General features: G+C 45.2%; 7 protein-coding genes across 7 annotated transcripts; 2 read left to right on the top strand and 5 right to left on the bottom strand.

Annotated features, from left to right (window-relative positions):
• Window positions 1-272: 272 nt before the first annotated feature.
• Window positions 273-1,065, bottom strand: INS49_015899 (uncharacterized protein; the record flags this gene model as incomplete). The annotated part of the gene is made up of 2 exons (XM_043176577.1): window positions 273-713; window positions 802-1,065. The coding sequence occupies 2 exons, from the start codon at window positions 1,063-1,065 to the stop codon at window positions 273-275; spliced, it is 705 nt and encodes a 234-aa protein (XP_043020032.1).
• A 1,888-nt stretch (window positions 1,066-2,953) lies between these two features.
• Window positions 2,954-4,734, bottom strand: INS49_015900 (uncharacterized protein; the record flags this gene model as incomplete). The annotated part of the gene is made up of 3 exons (XM_043176578.1): window positions 2,954-3,626; window positions 3,683-4,146; window positions 4,267-4,734. 3 exons carry the CDS (start codon window positions 4,732-4,734, stop codon window positions 2,954-2,956), a joined length of 1,605 nt encoding a protein of 534 aa, XP_043020033.1.
• Window positions 4,735-5,840: 1,106 nt separating this feature from the next.
• Window positions 5,841-6,483, top strand: INS49_015901 (uncharacterized protein; the record flags this gene model as incomplete). Its single annotated transcript, XM_043176579.1, has 2 exons — window positions 5,841-6,147; window positions 6,248-6,483. 2 exons carry the CDS (start codon window positions 5,841-5,843, stop codon window positions 6,481-6,483), a joined length of 543 nt encoding a protein of 180 aa, XP_043020034.1.
• Window positions 6,484-6,879: 396 nt separating this feature from the next.
• On the bottom strand, window positions 6,880-7,938 carry INS49_015902 (uncharacterized protein; the record flags this gene model as incomplete). Its single annotated transcript, XM_043176580.1, has 1 exon — window positions 6,880-7,938. One exon carries the CDS (start codon window positions 7,936-7,938, stop codon window positions 6,880-6,882), a length of 1,059 nt encoding a protein of 352 aa, XP_043020035.1.
• Window positions 7,939-8,770: 832 nt separating this feature from the next.
• INS49_015903 (uncharacterized protein) lies at window positions 8,771-9,510 on the bottom strand (the record flags this gene model as incomplete). Its single annotated transcript, XM_043176581.1, has 2 exons — window positions 8,771-9,204; window positions 9,267-9,510. The coding sequence occupies 2 exons, from the start codon at window positions 9,508-9,510 to the stop codon at window positions 8,771-8,773; spliced, it is 678 nt and encodes a 225-aa protein (XP_043020036.1).
• A 541-nt stretch (window positions 9,511-10,051) lies between these two features.
• Window positions 10,052-10,513, bottom strand: INS49_015904 (uncharacterized protein; the record flags this gene model as incomplete). Its single annotated transcript, XM_043176582.1, has 2 exons — window positions 10,052-10,357; window positions 10,442-10,513. The coding sequence occupies 2 exons, from the start codon at window positions 10,511-10,513 to the stop codon at window positions 10,052-10,054; spliced, it is 378 nt and encodes a 125-aa protein (XP_043020037.1).
• Window positions 10,514-12,544: 2,031 nt separating this feature from the next.
• INS49_015905 (uncharacterized protein) lies at window positions 12,545-13,239 on the top strand (the record flags this gene model as incomplete). The annotated part of the gene is made up of 2 exons (XM_043176583.1): window positions 12,545-12,842; window positions 12,920-13,239. 2 exons carry the CDS (start codon window positions 12,545-12,547, stop codon window positions 13,237-13,239), a joined length of 618 nt encoding a protein of 205 aa, XP_043020038.1.
• Between the last annotated feature and the right edge of the window lie 7,221 nt (window positions 13,240-20,460).

Consider the following 20,460-nt stretch of genomic DNA (forward strand, 5'->3'; position numbering starts at 1 on the left):
CCTCTGCGACGGGCCTGAAGGATTGTCTCCCATGTGACAAAGAATATCAGAGACAATTCCGTTCTTTAAACGATTTCAATAATATTCGTAATAGCTACGGCCACAACTGGGCGATCCATTCCAAGGATTCAAAGACGAGAGTCCCACCAAGTGACTTCCATGCGACATATGCATTGTATCTTCAACAATTGTTGAATCCACAGTCCCAGCACAGTATTTGCCCGACAATTTGCTACCATACCAAAATTGGATACCATACATATTATGGATCTTTACCCCGGGATAGCTGTGCTTGTTGCCGTCGCGACGGAGCTGGTCTGGACAACCGAGCTCGGGAACCCCGTATATTGCGTCGGCCCAGGTACAACGTAGCTTTGAGTGGTCCCGTAGAGGTCGCACAGGATCCCAGGGTCGTTCGACTTGTACAGCGCAGTACCCAAGACGCCGCTCGGCTGCGCACTCCCCGTGCCGGTGACGGCGAGGTTGAAGCACTGCGGGTAGCTCTGCGCACCGTTCACGTTGCCTGCAGAGTGCAGGGCAATGATCTCGTGCCTCAGGACGTAGTTCCCGCTGGCGAGGTTGGCGGGGATCTTGACGAGCCAGGTCGAGTTGTTCTGAATGAGGACGTCGGAGGCCCACGTGCCAATTCCGGACCCGCTGATGTAGCCAACACCGTCGACTTTGAAGAACTTGAGCGTCGTCTTGTCCACGGTCTTGCACGAAGCCCCGCAGCTGGCGAGATAGTCGATGACCGGGCCAGGTTGGCGTCCACTGGATGGAAATGGAGTCTCCTGCCTTCACTGGGATGTGAGCATCGCCGTTGGTCGAGTTCTTGTGGCAGATGATGTCCGATGTCTGGAAGGCGTCGGGGGCAATGAAGCCATTGTCCAGATTGGAGGCTGCCCAACCTGCCACAATGGGAGGATTCGGAACGTAGGGAAAACTGCCCGGGTCATAACCCTGGAAGTAAACCCCATTCATGACCACATTGTTGACATGTCCATGAGCTACAACGGTTACAGCTCCTGCGATGAGGCTGATGATTTGCTTCGAGGCGATGGCCATCTTGCGATCAATTCTCTTCTGTACTAGTACGGCGTTATGAACTAAGCCATCTGCAGAGTTCACGAAATATGTCGAGATAGATAGCTAATCTTTAACATAGATATATATTCGTGGAACCAGGTGGAAAAGCGGCACGCTGTCGCGTTCCCGGTGATTACGAAGATAGCGACTGTAACCAGAAGGCAGTCTTCCGTCAATAGAAGCCGAGATACCGACCCTTCTGCCAACATCATCGGCGATATGCCCAATCCCGGCAGCTTCTGCACAACTTTGACCTCCGCAATGCTTAGAGACCCGTCTAAGAAACCTCCGTGAGAACCCCAATTGGAAGTGTCCTGACGCCCAAGACGTCCTATCCTCGGCAGCCATCTGTCTCGCGACTGGATATCTGCAAGATGGATGCACACATGGAAGCGCATAGTCGTTTTCTCGAACAAACCGTGGTCCACCAATGAATGGCCTCAAACGGAGGTCGTCAAAAAGTCAACAGACATTACCATGCAGCTTCACCATCCAACTTCCAGGTTTGGGGCAACCACTTGGCCCGAGCGGTGTGCCCGTTATGACCAGTGATCAGATCGCGAGCCTCCATCGCGTTGACAAGCAGCAGGCATCGTCAGCCTTATGCTTTCCGTAACAGGAAATCTCGGGGCCTGTCTCCCGCGGCATATCATGCCCCGCCAAGACCTGGGGTGCATACTAAGCCCCTGGTGTAGCATCGACTTGTGACTACCTAGTTACAAGGAGTCATAAATCGATGTCAAGGTAAGCTTCCCACGTGTGAAAGGAAGTGCCAACCGCGGCAAATAGTTGATGTTCATAACTCGTCTGATCCATAGAGCGATCTGAGCGGCGGCGATACGACAGAAGAAGGGTGCCCGTTCGGCAAGGCAGCCCTCGCATTTGAGCAGACATAGTGGGCCACGGTGAGTGATGGTTGAGACGTCTCAGGCGGCATTGCTTCCTACACGGGCACCCCGTCAAGAAAAAAACCGATTGTGCAATCCTTTTGCAGGGGCATGTGTGTCGTGGTCACAACCTTCCCTGATGGCCGCGCACTCTTGAAGGCACCCACTTCATCCACCAATAGACAAGTTCAAGGATGACCAATTCTCGGCCGAGCAATCCTGTCAAGGCTCAACTTGTACCAAGAGAACATAAAAGAAGCGGTCACAACTAGCAGCATCTGCCAATAAGCTACCACGTGCCGCATATTGCGCCAAGGAAGGAGGCTCTTCGCTGATCCGCAGATCAGGAGCGCACGCTTCGGACACTGACGCTTTTCAAATCGCAGGCGACAACGTCAATCGAAGGAGGCCGTAACCGCTTAGCTGAGCTGGCTTAGCCGTCCCTTGAACAGCTGACGAGGTGGGCGATTGCTCTTGGCACACACACACACACACACGCATGTGTTGTGACACCGATATGTCATCGTCCCTGGTACACAGGAGTGCCTCTTATGGCCTGCGTGCTAGGCGGGATCACCTCGATAGACCTGAGAGTGCTCCTGAATGACCGGCCAGGAATTCTCGACCTGGATCTTGGACATTTTTCAACTGCTCCGCACTGGGAACCTGTGAGACAAATCGTATTCATACACGGAATAGCCTCTGTGGCAATATATATGAAGCTCAAGAGGGGTATATCATACGATGTTCATGAGTAGAGTGCATCCGCCCCATCCAAGCCGCCACCAAACTCCCGCTGCCTTGATGAATAGTAAATCTTGCCCCGCTCTGGCTAGGGCTTGCGTCTTTCATATCTCAACTCCCGGAGCTGCCATTCGAGTCAGAACCCGGTGGCCGGATAGTCAGCGTGGCTCAGAGCGTAACTGCACCATAGACACCGTCTTATTGCGAGTTTAAGATGATGCGATGCAACACGCTGCTCAGAACTCCCCGTCGCCGCCTCCACCAGCCACGGAAGCCATCCATAGCCCGACCAGACCCCATGTGTTAACCTTCCATCCCCGCCACAAACCGTCCAGCCCTTGCCCACGTCGGTAAACAGTCTCGGCCACTTGTTTCCTACCCTTCTTAGAGGCCGTCTTTCCCTTGGTGGCTGCTGCTGGTGCTGCGTGCACGGCCCGGGACCCTTCCTCATTCACGATTGCGTACATAGTGCCGACTACGCCTTGGTATCTGCCGGGGTGTACGATTGCCTCCAAGGGTGCGGATGCGGCAGTCTTGGCCGCGCCGGCATGCCTCCCAATCTTCGATGATGCGGGCGGACTGGCCGCTCCGTCGGCGGCTTTGGTGTAGCTGGGTTGGCCGAGAACGGCGACTTGGCCGCGGCGCAGAACGGTCTCCAGGGGCAGTTTTATGAGGAGGGCCGCGGCCGACGAGCAGAACTTGGCGACCGAAAAGGTGGCCGGTGACAACTCGCTATCGATCAAGAATTTGGTGCGCAGGACCAACGGCGTGGAAAGGGCGAGGACGGGATGCACCAGTGAGTGCAGGACAGTGGGCAGGAAGAGGCTCGACGGGCACAGGTAGGAAGGAAGAGAACGGAGAAGGGCGATTGTTCGTCGCGGGCCACGTGTTGTAGACGTGATTATCAGTCTAGCAAGGTCAGCTTGGTCCAGCTCGTTGGACAGGTAACTGCCAAGGAGACTCACCTCGTTCGAACAAGATCAAGCGGCGAGAGGACGAGACTCGTAACAACTGCGGCAGCTGCCGCCACGCCGAGGGAGGCCCACGGATAGGGCGACGCGATGTCGGCAAGCCTGTCTAGATCGGTCTTCAAACCCAGGTCCGGCACGTCAAAGAGTGCACTCAGCAGACTGCGTGACCAGTTCTCCAGTAGTGACTGAAGGACGGTATATACAAATGTAGCATTGGTGCCCTTCCACGTGCCCCAGGCTCCTTCTCTCTGCCATAGCTGTGACAAAACTTCGCTTATGGAATCAGGCCGGCTGATATTGAGGATGTGGGGTGGCACTTCTGGCTTTTTAGTCGGTTGGGGTGAGTCTGGCGGGGGCGTTAGGGATCTCCTCCTCCTTGTGCGTGCTGGTGAAGGCGTCGTGGGGGCGTTGGAGGTGAAGTAGGCTGGCTCGTCGCCCTCGGAGTCGGAATCGGGGATCTATGTTGCCAAGTTAGCGATCCAGCTCGTAGACGAGAGGCAAGACAAAGGCCACTGGACTCGGAGTTGGGGGTTGGGGATCGGCAGGGTTAGGGGGGTTGACAAGCACGCAGCACATACCTCCTCGTTCCACGGACTCTTGAAGCTCGCCTTGGTGGAGACTGGGGCGGGCGTGGCCGGAGGCGAGGCTGTTGCCAGCCCGCCGAGATCATCCTGGGCGCGGACCTGCAGGAGCAGCTTGGCGGCCTCGAAGGGCTGGGCCAGGAAGACGGATGAGTACTTCCAGATCAACTCGTCGACGACATCCTTGACGGAGCGGACGACGGAGGGCGAGGGGTCGGAGATGTAGTCCTTGTAGTCGAGGTCGGAGAAGATGTCGCGTGCCTTGGACGCGTACTGGCCGGGAGGGCTGGCATGTGACGGCGAGGGCGGCGACGACGATGGCGAGGGCGCCGTGCGGGAGAAGGCAGTGGGGCCTGGGATGTTGGATGTGTGGGCGGCCTGGTCGCCGATGGTGGGAGGGATGTAGTATGGTCGGAGGGGGTTGACTCCTTGTCGGCTGCTGGAGCCGTTGCCGTTGATGGACATTTTCTGGAGGGTCGAATTAATTGGAGCCGGATGGAGATGGAGTCAGGTGTGCAAGTGTTTTTGTTTATTGTGTAGGGGCGAGGGTGGTCATGATCTCGTGCAGTCGTTCTCAATTCGTGATCGTGGTCGAGGGGGTGGTCGCGGGTGTGGTCGAGGTGAGGTGGTGATCTTGTTGTGGTGATGATGTTTGAATCGACGGTGGGTGATGGTTGGATGATGCGATTCGACGCGATGCGATGCGATGGGTCTCGCGGCGGGGAAAAGCAGAGAAGAGCTTTCAGATCAGAGTGGCTGCTGCATGGGTGTGTGCCGCCCGCTTTTTGGGAGAGGATGGGCTTCTCGAGTCCTAATGGATCGATAATAAGAGAGGCAAACAAGCTCCGACTTGGAAGCGCGTCATGCACCCGTTAGGTTGAAGTTGAAGTGCATGAAGTCTCATAATACCGTACTACACCACTCCCTCACCTTATCTGCCCGTCCCTATTATGACTCCTCCTACCATGAGCTTTCTGTTATAGTGCTCCCCACTGCACACCCCCTCCAAGGTGATCGTGGGACGGGTGGATTACATAATGAAGGCGGTCACCTTGTCATCCGTTATCGATAAGATCAAATCAATCCCTGTCTCGAATTTTGCTGACGATCCCGAGCTCTTGCATTGGCGTTGGACAGGACGGCAAGCGGGTGTGCACGTCAGGCCCGGCCCAACACATACGGAAGATTCGACTCACACGTCCAAACGGGCCAGACTCTTGCGCCTCTATCCCAACCGCAGCCAACATGCATTGACAGCCATGCCATAGCAGCCGTCACATTACACCCCAGCGCATTGCTTGCACCTACCACACCTCACATACGGACTCGCGCATTGGCTGCTCTCCTGTTGGCGAGGCAGAACAATAACGAGCTGCAGCTCTCCGTCCCGATAGCAATATCAAGACACCAGGACCCCACCACCCCTCCGTCCTCTCTCGTATCTCATCCTCCTCCCCCTTCCTCTCCCCCCCCCTCCCTCTCCATAGCCTCATTCCTTGCCTCACACAGCCATGGCGACTCCGCGAACATTTGCGCGGGCTTTGACGCGCCTCCGGCCCTCCTCATCGCAAATGCTCTCACCACCATGTCTTCGCCGCTTCGGAAGCACGAGTACCACGCCCGTTACAATATCCAAAGCCCTCGCCACCTCGTCGAACTCCCCGGCCTTCCCCCGATTGATCCGACCTGCCCCTTCGGCATCGGTGCGGTCGTTCTCCTCGACCCCGTCCACACGGCATGGCCACGTCGAGCCGCCGAAGCCAGGCGAGGAGCTATGGGTCACCTTCATTGACAAGGACGGCCAAGAACACAAGCTGGCCGTGTCAAAAGGCGACAACCTGCTGGATATAGCCCAGGCACATGACCTTGAAATGGAAGGTACGCGGTCGTAGGCGCCCTCTGGCCCCCCGGCCATCTCTCATCCTACCAACGTTGAGCCTTGCTTTCTCGTGGAGCTGACACTTTCTTTCCATTCCAGGCGCATGCGGCGGGTCTTGCGCTTGCTCCACATGCCATGTCATCGTACAAAACGAGGACCTATACGACAAGATGCCAGAGCCCGACGACGACGAGAACGACATGCTGGATCTGGCCTTCGGCCTGACCGAGACCAGTCGACTGGGATGCCAGGTCGTCATGGCCCCAGAGCTGGATGGCCTGGTGGTGAAGCTGCCGTCCATGACCAGGAACCTGCAGGCTAGCGATTTCAAATAGGGAAAAGAGACGGATAGACACAGCATGATCCCGAAAGACGGGTCGCTTCGGGCCATCCGAGTGACACGGGCTGGAGGCAGCCCTAGAAGATGCCTGGTCATCTGCCGTTGGACGACACTGGCCAGTCGCGAACACGATGGTATATTGGGCAGACGCACACTGACCATAATCATCTAACGAGCCCCCATTTTGGGAAGGGGCCAACCTGTATATGTATGTACAATGTATTGTCAGGATGCCGTGCTATGCGCCGGCAAGATCGGGCATGCTGGGTGTGCATGACGCAAAGATGCCTCGAATTGGAGAACCCTACTCAAAGACAAAATGACATGGATTGGCTTGCGTGCAGAACCCGGGTCTTTGGTGCCAGGATTGCAAATCCCAACGCCCGCGGGATCAAGCCTCCTCGATGGGTCCCTTTTTGAGCCCGCCGCCCCCGGACGCAATCAGGTCCAGGAAGCCCTTCTTGCTCATCTCAGTGACCTTATCCTTCTTCCTATCCATGCCGATGACCCCCTGCTTCCGCGCCACCCGCTCCGCTTCGGCGGCCTTGACCTGCGCCGTCCGGAACGCGTTGAACAGCTGGACCACACCCCTCTGCGCGACCTTGCGCAGCCTCCGCTCCGTCGCCAGGACCTCGGCTGTCGTCTCACCGTCCGTGTCGCTGACAACCTTGCCCGTCACCGGGTTGACGTTGCTGAAGGTGCCGTTGGTCGCCACCAGCACGTCCCGCACCCGGCCCTTCTCCATTGCCCTCTGCTTCTGCTCGCGCATCTTCCGCCGCGCCTTACGGTCGAGGTCCTCGTCCAGCACCTGGCGGACGCGCTGGCGCGCGTCAGCGCTCCGAGCGAGCACCGGGTCGGCCCGGTTCTTGCCCGAGATCTTGGTCCCCAGGATCTTGGAGATGGACGTCGAGAAAGCCTCCGGGTCGTTGCGCTTGGATTTTGACGTGCGCTTGGCTTTCGTGGGGTCGTCTTGTGCGTCCCCGTTCTGCCCGCCAGCTTCGTCGGAGCTGAGCGCCTCGTCTAGGTCGGAATACTCGTCATTGTCGCCCTCGTCGTCGTCCTCGTTCTGGTCTTGTTGCTCGTCCCAGCCGGACCTATATTTTGAGCCCGGCGCATCTTTTGCGAGGCTGTTCGCCGGCACGTCCCTCGCTATTGGCTGTGGCCGTGTGGCCTTTGTTCTTGTTTTTCTTGGTCTTTCGTCCTCTGAGCCCGACGATGAGCCAATGGAGTCGGCGTCAGATCCCGAATCTCCGCCGTCATCTACTTCTGCGTTGTGAATGTCATCGTCGTCCGAGTCGAGCAGGTTGACGGCCTGGAACTCTTGCGCGTCGTCGGATTCGTCGCTGCGGCTGGGGGCTGGCTGCCTCTTCTTCTGCTTTTTTAGTGGCGGTGCTGCTTTGGACTTTGACGCCTCGTCTCGCGATCGTTTCTTGTACGTTGTTCCAGCCATGGCGATAAATAGTTGATGTGTGGGATGTGGTGTTGGTTGGCTGGAGGAATGATGATGTTAAGGCGGGCGTAGAGCTAGCTGGTGGTGAGGTACGTTATTCTGCCGAGGAAATTTTTGGCGGTGTTGGGCAGTCAAGTCCACTATCTAATCAGCCAGGGTCCCTGAGGAGCTTGGCACCAGGTATCGTCGTATCGCTGTACCCCAACAGCTCCACATGTCGCTGCCTTTGTACCTCTGTACCTCTTGCTTGATACAGCCTGGAGCAGCCCACGCTGCTCTTCCAAGCTACCACCTTGCACCTGTAGGATTTTTGTCATAAAGGGATAGATTTATCGAAGATTATTTCCGGCTTGTATTTTACATCAAGATCAGGCCTGCAGGAATGGACGAGTATGGCGACGGTGGTTTTGCCCCCCACCCCCTGGGTTTGCAGCGCTGAACCAGGCCATCCACAGTCTCAGAGCAGGCAGGCACAATTATTTCCACCGGACCAGACTAGCAAACTCTGTAAAACACATCATTCGATATGCCAGTAATTGTGCGTTTCCGGTGCGATTCCCACGGACTGAGGCGAAGAAGCTACCAAAACACCGTCACGTGCTAGGACAGGGTCGCTGCCGTGCGGGCTTCCATCTCGGGATCAACTGAATATGCGACAATACGTAAACACTGACTGGATGTATCCCACAGCAGGTTGTACCTAGTCACAGGGCGGACTCCCGTCCTCGATGCTTATACCGCAGGTACTGAAGCTATACGACCAACCACCAACAGTAGACATGCAGGGGCACTCTTCTAACGTTTGCAGGGAAGAATGAAGAGACCCTTCCATTCAGGACGAAGCAAGCCCGAGAACTAGAAACAGACCGTACAGGGAAGTGCTCAGACCCATCATCAATCCTGATGTGCCACTTGTGGTTGGACCGTCTTCAGTACTGTTGGCACCATTGGTTTCTCCGGTCGCGTTGGTGCTGTTGCTAGAGCTGGCGGCGGCGTCGGTGTTGTTGGATTCCGCGTCATTCTCACCAGGGTGACAGCGTGAGGCCTGCATAGCAAGAAAGCCACACGATGCAACCCCCGAGCCATTACCCGGTGGAGCACTGCCAGGGAATATGCGCATGTCTTCGAAAGTAGATCCATCTTCCACCGAGGGACTGCAACCGTTGAAGGTGTCGTTGTTGGAGTAGGAGAGACGTCCATATTCGCCGACGACAAAAGCGCCGTCTCCTTCGGAGTGAGTATTGTTCGGGAGACAGATCAGGTAAGCTGTTGGTCATGAATCAGTCTGGGTGACAGAAAGCCAACCCCTGCTACAGGGAAGTACTGACGTCGGAATTCGCAGAGGGACCCATTGTGGGTCGTGAGTGTCCCATTATCAGAGATGAGGTACTGTCCCGGCTCCAGTTCGGTCTGGGTTGACCCGGGCAGTTGTGTACCATTAGGTGCAGAATACAATGTGCCCGAAGTCGTGGTCAGCGCAAACGGGCCACAGGTGCCTCCTTGATCTTCTTGGGAGATTGCGTCCGCTGCGAGAAGCGCCACCGTAATGAAGAGAAGACGTGGGACAGACATTGTGAAGGAGCATTTGAAGAGGATCAATTGTTGGCCAAATCCCAGGCTACCCTCCAGCACTGACGGCCTTCGAAACTGAGGCCCTGGCTTTTATAGCCGCAGCTTGCTGGCCTGCATTTGTTTTCTGAGAGGGGAATTATGCTCCGCCTTCCTTGGTATTCGCCTTTTACTACATGACGCCTGCAGAAAAATGCGCAGCCGCCTTGCCATTTGCACTAGCAAATCCCACGATGCATTGGCATGGAAGCTAGCTAACTGCATGCGGTGCTTATTTTCGACTCTCAAAACCCCACTGACTGGCCTCAGTGGCAGTCAATCATTGGCTGGTTGTTTCCGGACCTTGTACGGGGTCAATCATCAAGGCAAATTCTGGAAGATAGTGCAAAGCACGCTCCTGACTACAGTGATACCGAGTCTCTCGGAGTTATCACTTGATTTCTCTTCTTCTCTTCTTCTCGTCACCTTATACCTGTACCGTAGTGCATAAGACTGTTTTATCAGGGTTATTTTGTCCAAGTTAACGCCACTGCCCTGACAGGCATCATGTTCCCATCTTCAAATGCAGCATGACTCTGATATGCTCTCCGATGCGATATTCCTCCGGGATGACCTGGGTTCGAAGTAGAAGCAGCTCCACGAAAGACAGGGCAACATCCAATGGCTCCAGGAGCAGAACAACAAGCTCCGCGGTATTGTCCTCGACAAGGCCGGAGACCAAAAGATCAGTGACGATGTGATCACGGATGCCTTCCAACGAGTGTGACAGAAGACCCTGGCCCTCGCTAAAGGCAACTTTCTTTCCGTCGACCAGAACCCTGTTCTGGAGCCTGACGCGCGCCGCCCCGTGCTGGTGTTGTACGGTGGCAGCAAATGGGCAACGTGGAATCACAAGGAGCTACGCGTGCGTGCACTTCTTTTCAACATACTGCACCACTATATCCTTGACGAGGCGCTTCGGAATCGAGGGGTTTGGGGCCGAGTCGCCCGAAAAGCGGAAATCCATCCCGACCGGGCTGAGCGACTTGGGGGCTGAGGCCCACAAGAGAAGAGGTGAGTCGGAAGCCAACCAGTCGTCAACACACACAGCCTTTCATCTCTGAGAATCGAAAGGAGTAGCAGTCGCGGTAATAGGTATCAAGTTCTAACCATCACACCAGTATCACCATCGGTACTAGTCAACTGGCGGCTTGCCCCGCGGGAGTGTGTCGAGGCTCTTCAAATACAGGAGCGCCATAGCGGGTTTGTCGCCAACGAGCTCTTCATTTTCCTCACGCCAATCCTCAATAAACGCAGTCCGAGGCAGGCTGAGAAGAAGCCGTGGGACCGGACGTTGGATTTGTGCAAAGAGTCATTCAATTCCTGCATTATAATGCGCAAGTCGCCAGAGGGATACCGCTGCAAGTCGCTTAAAGACGAGATGCAGCATCCCGTAGCGGGACTTGAGGACTGGGTTGAATCTCAGGATGTGGATGAAGGAAAGAATAACGAGGCTGGAGACAGCATTGCATACGTGTTATTCGGGGCATTGGCCAAGCATCCCGCGTACAGGGGAGAGTTTGAAAAAGCTTTGGTCAAGGCTGAGGTAGTGCGGGAAAGGAGAAGTTCGTGATGTACAGTCTCCGTGTGCCTAAGGAACCGTGGGTTTGGAGGTAAGGTTCTGCAAAGATCAGGTTAGCTCCGGGTACATATTGAGACCAAGACCACAATTTCGCCGTTCGGTTACAGCATCCACTTGTTGGTGCGTACAGTGCCACCGTCATCACCTCTGCCGCTCTCTGATGCACCTTTTTCGGTGAACGAGAAACTAGGTTCCAGACCAGCAAGCGCCGATTGGGTTATAAGGAGAGGTCAAGCTCACGACATAGGGAGTAATTGACTCTGCTTAAAATGTCATTCCCTCCGCAACAATCATCAGTAGATACACGCTTTCCCACATTCGATAGATACTTGTCTGTGTCTTGACAGCGATCCATAATGAAAGATTTGCCACATTGAGATCCAAAGGAATGACGAAAGGATCCACCAAAACATGATGTAAATGTCTCCCGTTGCTGCATCCTTGCTCCTTAATGGACGACGGCCTGCTGAAGCGGCGACGCCGTTAGGGCAAGTGTGGATACTTATACCTTCAATGGTACACTTTTTACGTACGAACTCACCCAATTCAGCCACTTGTATCTCGATCACCTACAGTACAGACATAATAGTATCACATGAGAGCTGGCCTTTGAGGAACTTGTGTGTTTAGTTGGCAGTCTGCCGTATATACTGCTCGATTTAGCCCTCACGAACCAGGCCCGCTGACGGCTGTTGCACATTTATGCAGATGTATTGGAATTACAGAAAGCAGTGAAAGTCGAATGGGCCGAGCAATATTTTGGTTCCAAGTTTATGAACAAGAAGCACGGAAACAGGTGCCACTCCCGAAACAGCAGCAAGTGCGATGATAAAAGTTGCTGCCTGCGCCCAGGCCCCGCCCGCTGTTCCTTCAGATCTCGGGGATGCGTCCGGAAGATGAAGTCATGCAAGAGCTAACAGTGGGAAAATAAGGAGGTAGAAAAAGCAAGGCCCAAAATCAACAGCTTGCATTCAAATGACGCGGTTGCTTAACCTCATAGATAAACACTGTACAACGACTCGAGCTCGGAATGCAGTTAGTTCTTCAACAACTAAGTGATCGCTACTTGATTGAGTGCAGAGAGCTTTTCATTATGGATTCTGGGAGAGTGGAGACGACGCGGCGGTGCCAACGCAGTCGGCAGGAGTTAGCCGCAACACGATCACAGTCTCGTATTCCTGGTCCGCTTTTATGGCTGGCCTGATCCTCCAACAATCCTCCGCGGCTCGATGTAGTCTAATTAGGATACCGCCTGCACGATCAAGGATCAGGGGGTGGCAACATATATGTATTCACGCAGGAGGGCGTTGTGAACACAACCGTTTAGCTCACGCGACTGCACCACCACCTCCCGCTCAAGCATCTCTGCATACGCAAAACCCAACCAGTCATATCCAGGGCCACTCTACCTCTACAATGAAGCTTAACATCAGCCTTTTGTTATCTCTCGGCCAGCTCGCGGCAGCCGGTCAAATCCTCGATATTAGGGATGGAACCGAGACCCAATGCTACGCCTTCGACGCCGTCGACAATGAGAAGACTTTGGATTTCAACTCTTTTAGCGCGTGTGCAGAGGAGTGTCTGAAATCGGACCAATTTGTAATCGGAATGCGGATATCAGGCTGCTTCTGCCTTGACAGCCTGCCACCGGACGACAAGAAAGTAGACGCGTCCGAGTGCACCGAGCCTTGCCCCGGCTATGGCCTCCATAAATGTGAGTTGAGTTTTCCCAAATCTGGCACTCTTCCAGGAGATGTAGATAATCGATTACTGACAAATGGAAATACTTAGGCGGTGGTAAGCCCGGGTACTACTCTGTAGGCAGCTTCGACGCATCCTACTTCGACTCATCTAATACGACAAATACAACATCGACGTCATCCGATACAGCCTCTTCGACCACTTCCGCCACAGCAATCGCCAGCTCTTCAAATGTGCCTTCGAACAGTACCACCTCTGCCACGCCTGCCTCTAGCTCTGCTTCAGCAAGCTCTGCTTCAGCAAACCCCACTGTCGAAAGCAGTAGTGCAGCAGCACCCGGCTTCGGGTCCAGTGACACTGCGATCTCGTCTTGGGCCTACGCCGTGGCTGTTCTGGTTGCTCTCATCTAGACTAGGGAATCTACACTCTACTTTTGAAATAACAAGTATCGGTGGCTTGTGCATCTTCTAGAACCCTTCGACCGGGCCTGAAAGATGGTGTGGCAACGCGTATCCTTTTACGACGACATGAGAATTGCTGGGGGACGTCTTATGTATAGTTATCAGCAGATGAAGGGCATGTGAAAGGACTCTGGGGAAGCAAGATTGAGAGTTTGGTTGTCTTGCAGCCAACTCTGCAAGGAGTCTAAAAGGGTGACCACCTTCATAGCAGACTTTGGATGGCAGACTGTGGTGTATGAATGGTGGCGCTGCCAACAATTTCCCCATGAGCAAGCCACTTACCAGGATAGAAGACGGAGTTGATTGGACTCGTGTAATCTTTGCAATGAACCAGGTCTAGCTTTGTGCTTCTCGTGGATGGGTAGCGGGTCTTGGTTCGTGATACCACATTCGCGAATCCTCGCACTCAGAGACACAAAAATGTCTTGTGATGCTCAAAAGGCCGTGAGACCCGTCTTGTTCACTTTTCTGTCGTTGAGTCCTATCGTCATGACTAGTCTGCGCTCTTCTGTTGTGTCCCACGCCGGTGTGATTTCGATGTTAGCCTTGTCGCCCCCAACGACTCGCCGTGCCAGCCGTTGCACAAAGAAAGCGGATGTTCCCCAACAGGCCCAGAGAGGCTTGGAGCAATGCATTAGGTCTTACATCGAGAACATTTTCGCTCGATAATCATGAAGCCACCCCAGTGGTCCACATTCCGACGGTGTGGCAGGTCTATCCCCATCCGCAGAGTGCAATTCACTCGCGGAATTATTATTGCTGCGTGCGGATCGCGTGCATTTTGGGCATCCCATTCATTTGATCAGCGTTGCCAAGCAACACCCACCAGGCAGAATTGTGGCGCTGGCTACCCTGCTAGCCAGACAGAGTGTCGGATGACTTCCTCAGCTGGGCTTGGATGAACCGTACCCAGGACCTGCACACCACAGGGCTCAACAATGCGGGAACGACTATCATTAAGTTATCTATAGCAAGATTCGTTAGTGCTATATGAGAAACCAGGTCTTCCAGCACAGTCAGTGTGGATTTCAGCTTGATCCATGCTGTCAAACTTGGTTGATCCCACTCCACAACTTTGGCAGGTGATTGTGGTTGAGGGTGTAGGTTCGTGCTGAGTGGCTGGAAAAGTGCTGTATGTCTTCGTGTGGCCACCAGGAACGGACCCGGTCCAGCCATTAACAATGCATCGAAAGCAGGCAATCGGGTGGCAATCGGCAAGGCCCGAGACATACCGTGCAATGCCTATTCATCATGCGCAGGCCACGCGACTAGGCTTACACACTTGTATGTGGCGTCACCACACGACGGCTAGCATCCGAACTATGATTTTGGCTAGATTTCTCAACGAGAACCTCCCTAGGTAGATCAGCACGGAGCCCTCAGATGACTGAGCATGGCTGTAGCACACTTGCGGGGAAAGTATTCCACAGCCATCCATGCACTTGGGCAGATGACTTAGTTATCCATTGCTGTTCCCGTGCAAGAGAGCAACAAGGCTCTCCCCGCGAAGGGCCGCAGATGTTGGGTCGTGGGGTCAGCCTTTGCCCACTAAATGCCAACTGGTGCCGATTGACCTATATCAAGCTATATAAAAACCACATCCATCCATGTGATTGAATGACACATGGCACTAGACAGTGACGGCGCAGACTTTATCATCCATCATCAGCCCTGAAATGCTTGGCAAATGAGGCGCCGCCTCCAGCCGCACAACTACATCCGCCTCACCGGGTTCTTCGGTCTCACCTCAGACAACCGGCGCCAAGGTTCAGCTCGAACGTAGCAGCTTATTTTGCCCGACGCCATGCGTTTGTATGACCGTCTCTCAGCAACCATCACGATGACTCGGCGGCATGAAGGGGGCTCGATTGGCGCCCTAATGATTTGTCTAGCGCACTTTGGGGTATAAGAAGCGCGTCGGCTTCGTGGACGACAACGAATGATATCAGGCTTCGGAACGGAGGATCCCAAGAGGACGAGAAGTTAGCGGAAGGAGGCTTATACACATCCCCTGTCATTATTCCATGGCCTGATGGTTGATCTGACGGTGGTTCCATGGTGCACACCATCTGATGAAGCAATTAAGCAAACGATAGTTGATTGTTATGTGTTGAGGAGAGAAATCTCCCCGTTATTAAATGCTTAAAAGGAGCCTATTTATAGGTTAGCGCTAATATATAAGCATATAACCCTCGCATTTTCTAACATACCCCTTATCACAAATATTATCGCCCTAATAATAATAAGAAATATTCCATTTTAATAACTAAAAAATATAATTTAAATATTCCATTATAATTTATATTAAGATTATTATATAAACATTATTTAATGTTTATATATTTTGCTTATATTATTTTTAATTAATTATTTAAATGCTTTTTTAATAATATAAACCTTATATTTATTTTAATCTTAATTTTATATAAGCCTTTTTAAGGGTAAAGCAAGGTAATGCTTTTATATAAATATTAGCAAAACTATTTTTAAATATAATATAATAAATATTATATATTTCTTTAATTTCTTTATAAATAAAATAATAGTAAATAATAATATATTTTAATTAAGCATTAACTTTGTAATTTTAAATAAGGTTTAATATTAATAAATATGCTATATATTTCGCCTTATAAGTAAATTTTATAATAATAAATTAATGCTTTAATAATTAAGTAATTAAATTATTATTAAGGAGTTATATATATTTATTAAATGCCCTTAAATTATTTAAATTAATATTATAAAAGGTATTAATATATATATTAAGCATTATAAATTAAAATAATAATGTTTATTTTAAAAATTACAAGGTATAGTTTAATGTATGCTAAATATATTAAAGCACTTTCTTTATAATATTTAAGTAATAAGTTGCGGGCTTTATATTAAATATTAATAGCATTATATATAAAAATATAAGATTAAATTTTATTTTAATAATAAGAAAATTAATAAATTTAATAAGTAATTAATATATTATTAATTTTATTATAATATTATTAAGTTCTTTTTATTATAAAAATAAATTTAAATTTATAAGAGTTTATTTTAATTATAATTAAATATATTAAAGTATTTTAAAATTTATTAAGCATATCTTTTTTAAAAAATATAAATTTTATTATTAGTTTATATAATTTTTAACTTAAGTAAGTATTTATAAAGATTAAGGTTTTTATACTTAAAACGCTGCATAAGCTTATCATAAAATTTATTAACTTAGAAAGAATTCTTAATAATAAGAATATTATTAATATAAACAGTAATAATAATTTAGTTTTTAATAAAAATGCAAGGGTTAAATATTATCTTTATAAAATATTTAATTAATTTCTTTTTAAGAATATTAAACTATTTATAGCTTAATTATTTAAGTTTATATAAAGCATTAAGAAGTTTTAAAATAATTTATTAATTATTAAATAATATTTAATACCCTTGCGATAATTATATATACATATTATATTTTAAATGGCTATATAAGTATATCATTTTAATATTAAATTACTAAAGCTATTAACTTATTATAATAATAATAATAATAATTAATCTTAAATTATTATAATGCATTATTAAGCTATAAATATTATTATAATTTATATTATAAATTTATATATATTTATAAGTAATAAGTTAAGCTTTATAATAAATAAGCTTATTAAAAGCGTTAAACTTCTTTATATATACTTAGTAAAGATTAATAATATATTAATTTATAATAATAAATACTTTAACTTATATATTTATATTTAAAAGTAATTTAAGTTCTTTTTTAATAGCTTATTGCTAAGCATTCCTTTTACTGCTTTTTATAATTTATATATATATATTAAGAATATTATTAGCATTTATTATATTAATAAGTTATATTTAAGTAAAGATTTAATTAAGGCAGTTAGCATTAATTAATGCTAATTAAATAAGATTTAATATAAGGTTTATATTAATTAATATTAAGTTATTAAAATCTTTAAAATATTTCATAATAATATTTGCATTTTCTTTTGCTTTTTATAAAGGCTAAATCCGTTATCCTTAAGAACTATATAATTATATAAATTCCATAGGTTTAAGTAGTTTATTAATAGGTTTTGCATTATTAATAAGTTTTATTAGCTAAAACGTTAATAATATCTTTATCTTAAATAGCATGTTTTTATTTAGCTAGCTAATTATTTATATAATTTTTATTATTAAAGTAAATTAAGTAATATAGCTTAATATTATAATTATAATAACTTTTTAAAGCGGCATAAATAAATAAAAAATAGTTTTACCTTTAGCCTTAAATCTTATAAAGTATGCCTTTTTAGCTTTATTTAATAATTTTATTCTTAATTTATAATTCTTAATAAAAATATAAAGATATATAAAGTAAAAATATAGTTAAAAATATTTAATATTAAGCTTTTATTTATAAAGCGCCTTAAATAGCATTATTTAATATAATAAGGCTAAGTATGATTTTTAATTTTATAAATATATTAAATAGGAAATTGCTTTAAGCCATAAAAATAAATAATCTTTATTATAAATTATTATATAAATATTAATAATAATAATATATTAAAAACGAGCCATTTAAATAATAGGGGATAGGTTTTGCTAAACCTTCTTAAGGACAACTTAAGAAGGAGCTTTAACGCGATAAAGAGGGAAGATAGGAATAAAAGGAAACCAAAGAAAGGAAAAAGATAAATATTTTAAAAATTCTTAAAAATAAGAAAAGCTTAATTAAAGCACTAAATATATAAGAAAAAAAAAGAGTTGATTTTTTTTTTTAAAAAGAATATTTAAAATAAGCATAAAAGCTAGCTTTTTATAGCCAGCTGGAATTTAATGCAATATCATTTCTCACATAATTCCTTGCACTTATTAATATACCCCTCTCTAGGCACTTTACAATAAATATTGCAAAAACCACTAAAATAAGAATTCGCTATCTTTAATTAAGCCTATAGGTTTTAAAATTTACCTCGCTATAATCCTAATCACTATTGCTATCTTTAATCCCTTGCTTATTTATCCCGTTATAGCTTTTGCTCTTTTGCAAAAGCTTTAAATATTCCTAAAACCTATTTAATAATATATCTATTAATTATATCCTCCTAGCCATTAAAATTTACTTTAATAACTAGCATTAGCATAGCTACTAAAGATTTAAATACCTTTATAAAATAAAAAGCAAATTCATTTTTCCTTTTAATCATTATATTAAGCATAACATGCTAGCTTTGCTAACTTCCGCTCTTACTTCTTGCAAAGCTTTTGCTTTTACTTCTCGTAATACTTCCACTTCCAATATTCATGCCCTGCATTTAATTGCTTAGCTAGCTTACTTACAAGCCTTTTAAATTATCCCTAAGTAAACTTCACCGCTATTTTAACTATTTTAAGTTAGTTAACGCACTTTAGGTTTTATTTATATTCATTATTAAGATAAGTAAGCAAGAAAGATCCTTATATATGCTAAAGTAAGCATTCTTTATTAACTTTAAAATATCTTATAGTATAGTGCTTAGGCTAAAGGCTTATTTAATTAAAGTTATGCTTAGCTAATTTTAAGCTATTTAAAAGTTTATACTTTGTTATATATTAAATATTTAAAATTAGGTTATTAAATTAATTTATATTAAAGGTATTATTTCCCTTATACTCTTTTTATAATTAATAGTAATTTTAATATATTATAATTTAAATAGTTGCTGCTAAATAATATTTCTTTATAATAAGAACTTACTTCTTGCTTTAATTACTTTTATATTATTAATTTTAATAAGGGGAATTAATATAAGTATTTAAATAGCTTTACTAATCTTATTAAGCTTTAATTAAATAGTAAATATTTAGGTAGTAATATTAGCAGTAGCTTTAAGTATCTTATAATATATAGTTTTAATTAAAAAAGTCTTAGCTTAATCCTATACCTTTTAATTATTCTTTTTTTAGTTTTCTTTAAAATAATTTTTAATAAACTTAATAGCATGCTATTTATAAAATACTTTATTAATTTATCTTAATTCTAATGCAAACTCCTTGCTAAAATCTTACATTTTATCTTTTAAGGTAGCCATTAAATATTTATAAATAAGTGCTTTAATATCTTTATTTATCTTACTTTTCCTATTTCTTAATGTAAAACTATTTTATAATAAGTAATAATTCTTTATCTTATTAAAAATTATTATTATTTAATAATTAAGTATATAAATAAATATAATAATAAATTTATAATTCTTTATTAATTTATGTTATTAATATTTCTTAAGTAGGGTATAATTATAATATAAAGATTTTTTAAGTAAAAATATAATATCTTAAAAGTTAAAAAGCTATTAAGTTATAAGGGCTATAATATATTAAATTCTTAATTCTTTATATTTATAAAGCATTTTTTTTATATTAAAGAAATTAAGGGTAAGGAAGGCTTAATATTATTTTATTAAATTTATTAACTTAATTAGTTTTTTTAGCTTAAAATAAAAATTAACGCTTAAGAAATATTCTTATATTATCTTTATAAGCTTATTATTAAACGCTATTCATTTTATATTAAAGAATAATGGTTAATTAAGGGTTTAAAATTATTAAATATTATTTAAGCAAACCTTATTTATAATAATTCTTATTTTAAAGAAATCTTTAAAAAAGTTAATATTTACTTCCTAAGTAAAATTTTATTAATTTTAAATATTTATAATATTTAGAAATTATAATGCTTTATTAAGTAAGTTTTTAAAGTTATTAAAGTAAGAAAGTTTTAAAATTACTAATGTTAAATTATTCTTTCTTAAACTAATAAGCTTAATTATTAAAATTAGGGCGTTAAGGTTTTAAAGTATTTTATAATATAAAAGCAATTAAAATTACTTCTTTACCTTGCCTTTTTAGCTAAAAAATATCTTAGCTTTTAATTATAAAAAAAGGAAATAAAAGAAATAAATAATAAAATAAAGAATAAATAATAAAAGTTAAGTAATAAAAAGGGAAGATATAGTAATGAAAAGAGCCTTACACCCTTAAGAATTGCTATATAGGTAATTAAAATAAAAAGAATTAAAAATAAAAAAAAAATATAATTAATATTTAGCTATAACTTAAGATAGCTTTTATAAATAATTATTGCTTATCTTTAAATAAAAATTAAGTAAGGAAAAAGATTAATAT

This window comes from Diaporthe citri (genome assembly GCF_014595645.1).
Source record: "Diaporthe citri strain NFHF-8-4 chromosome Unknown scaffold_9, whole genome shotgun sequence".
NCBI lineage: Eukaryota > Fungi > Ascomycota > Sordariomycetes > Diaporthales > Diaporthaceae > Diaporthe > Diaporthe citri.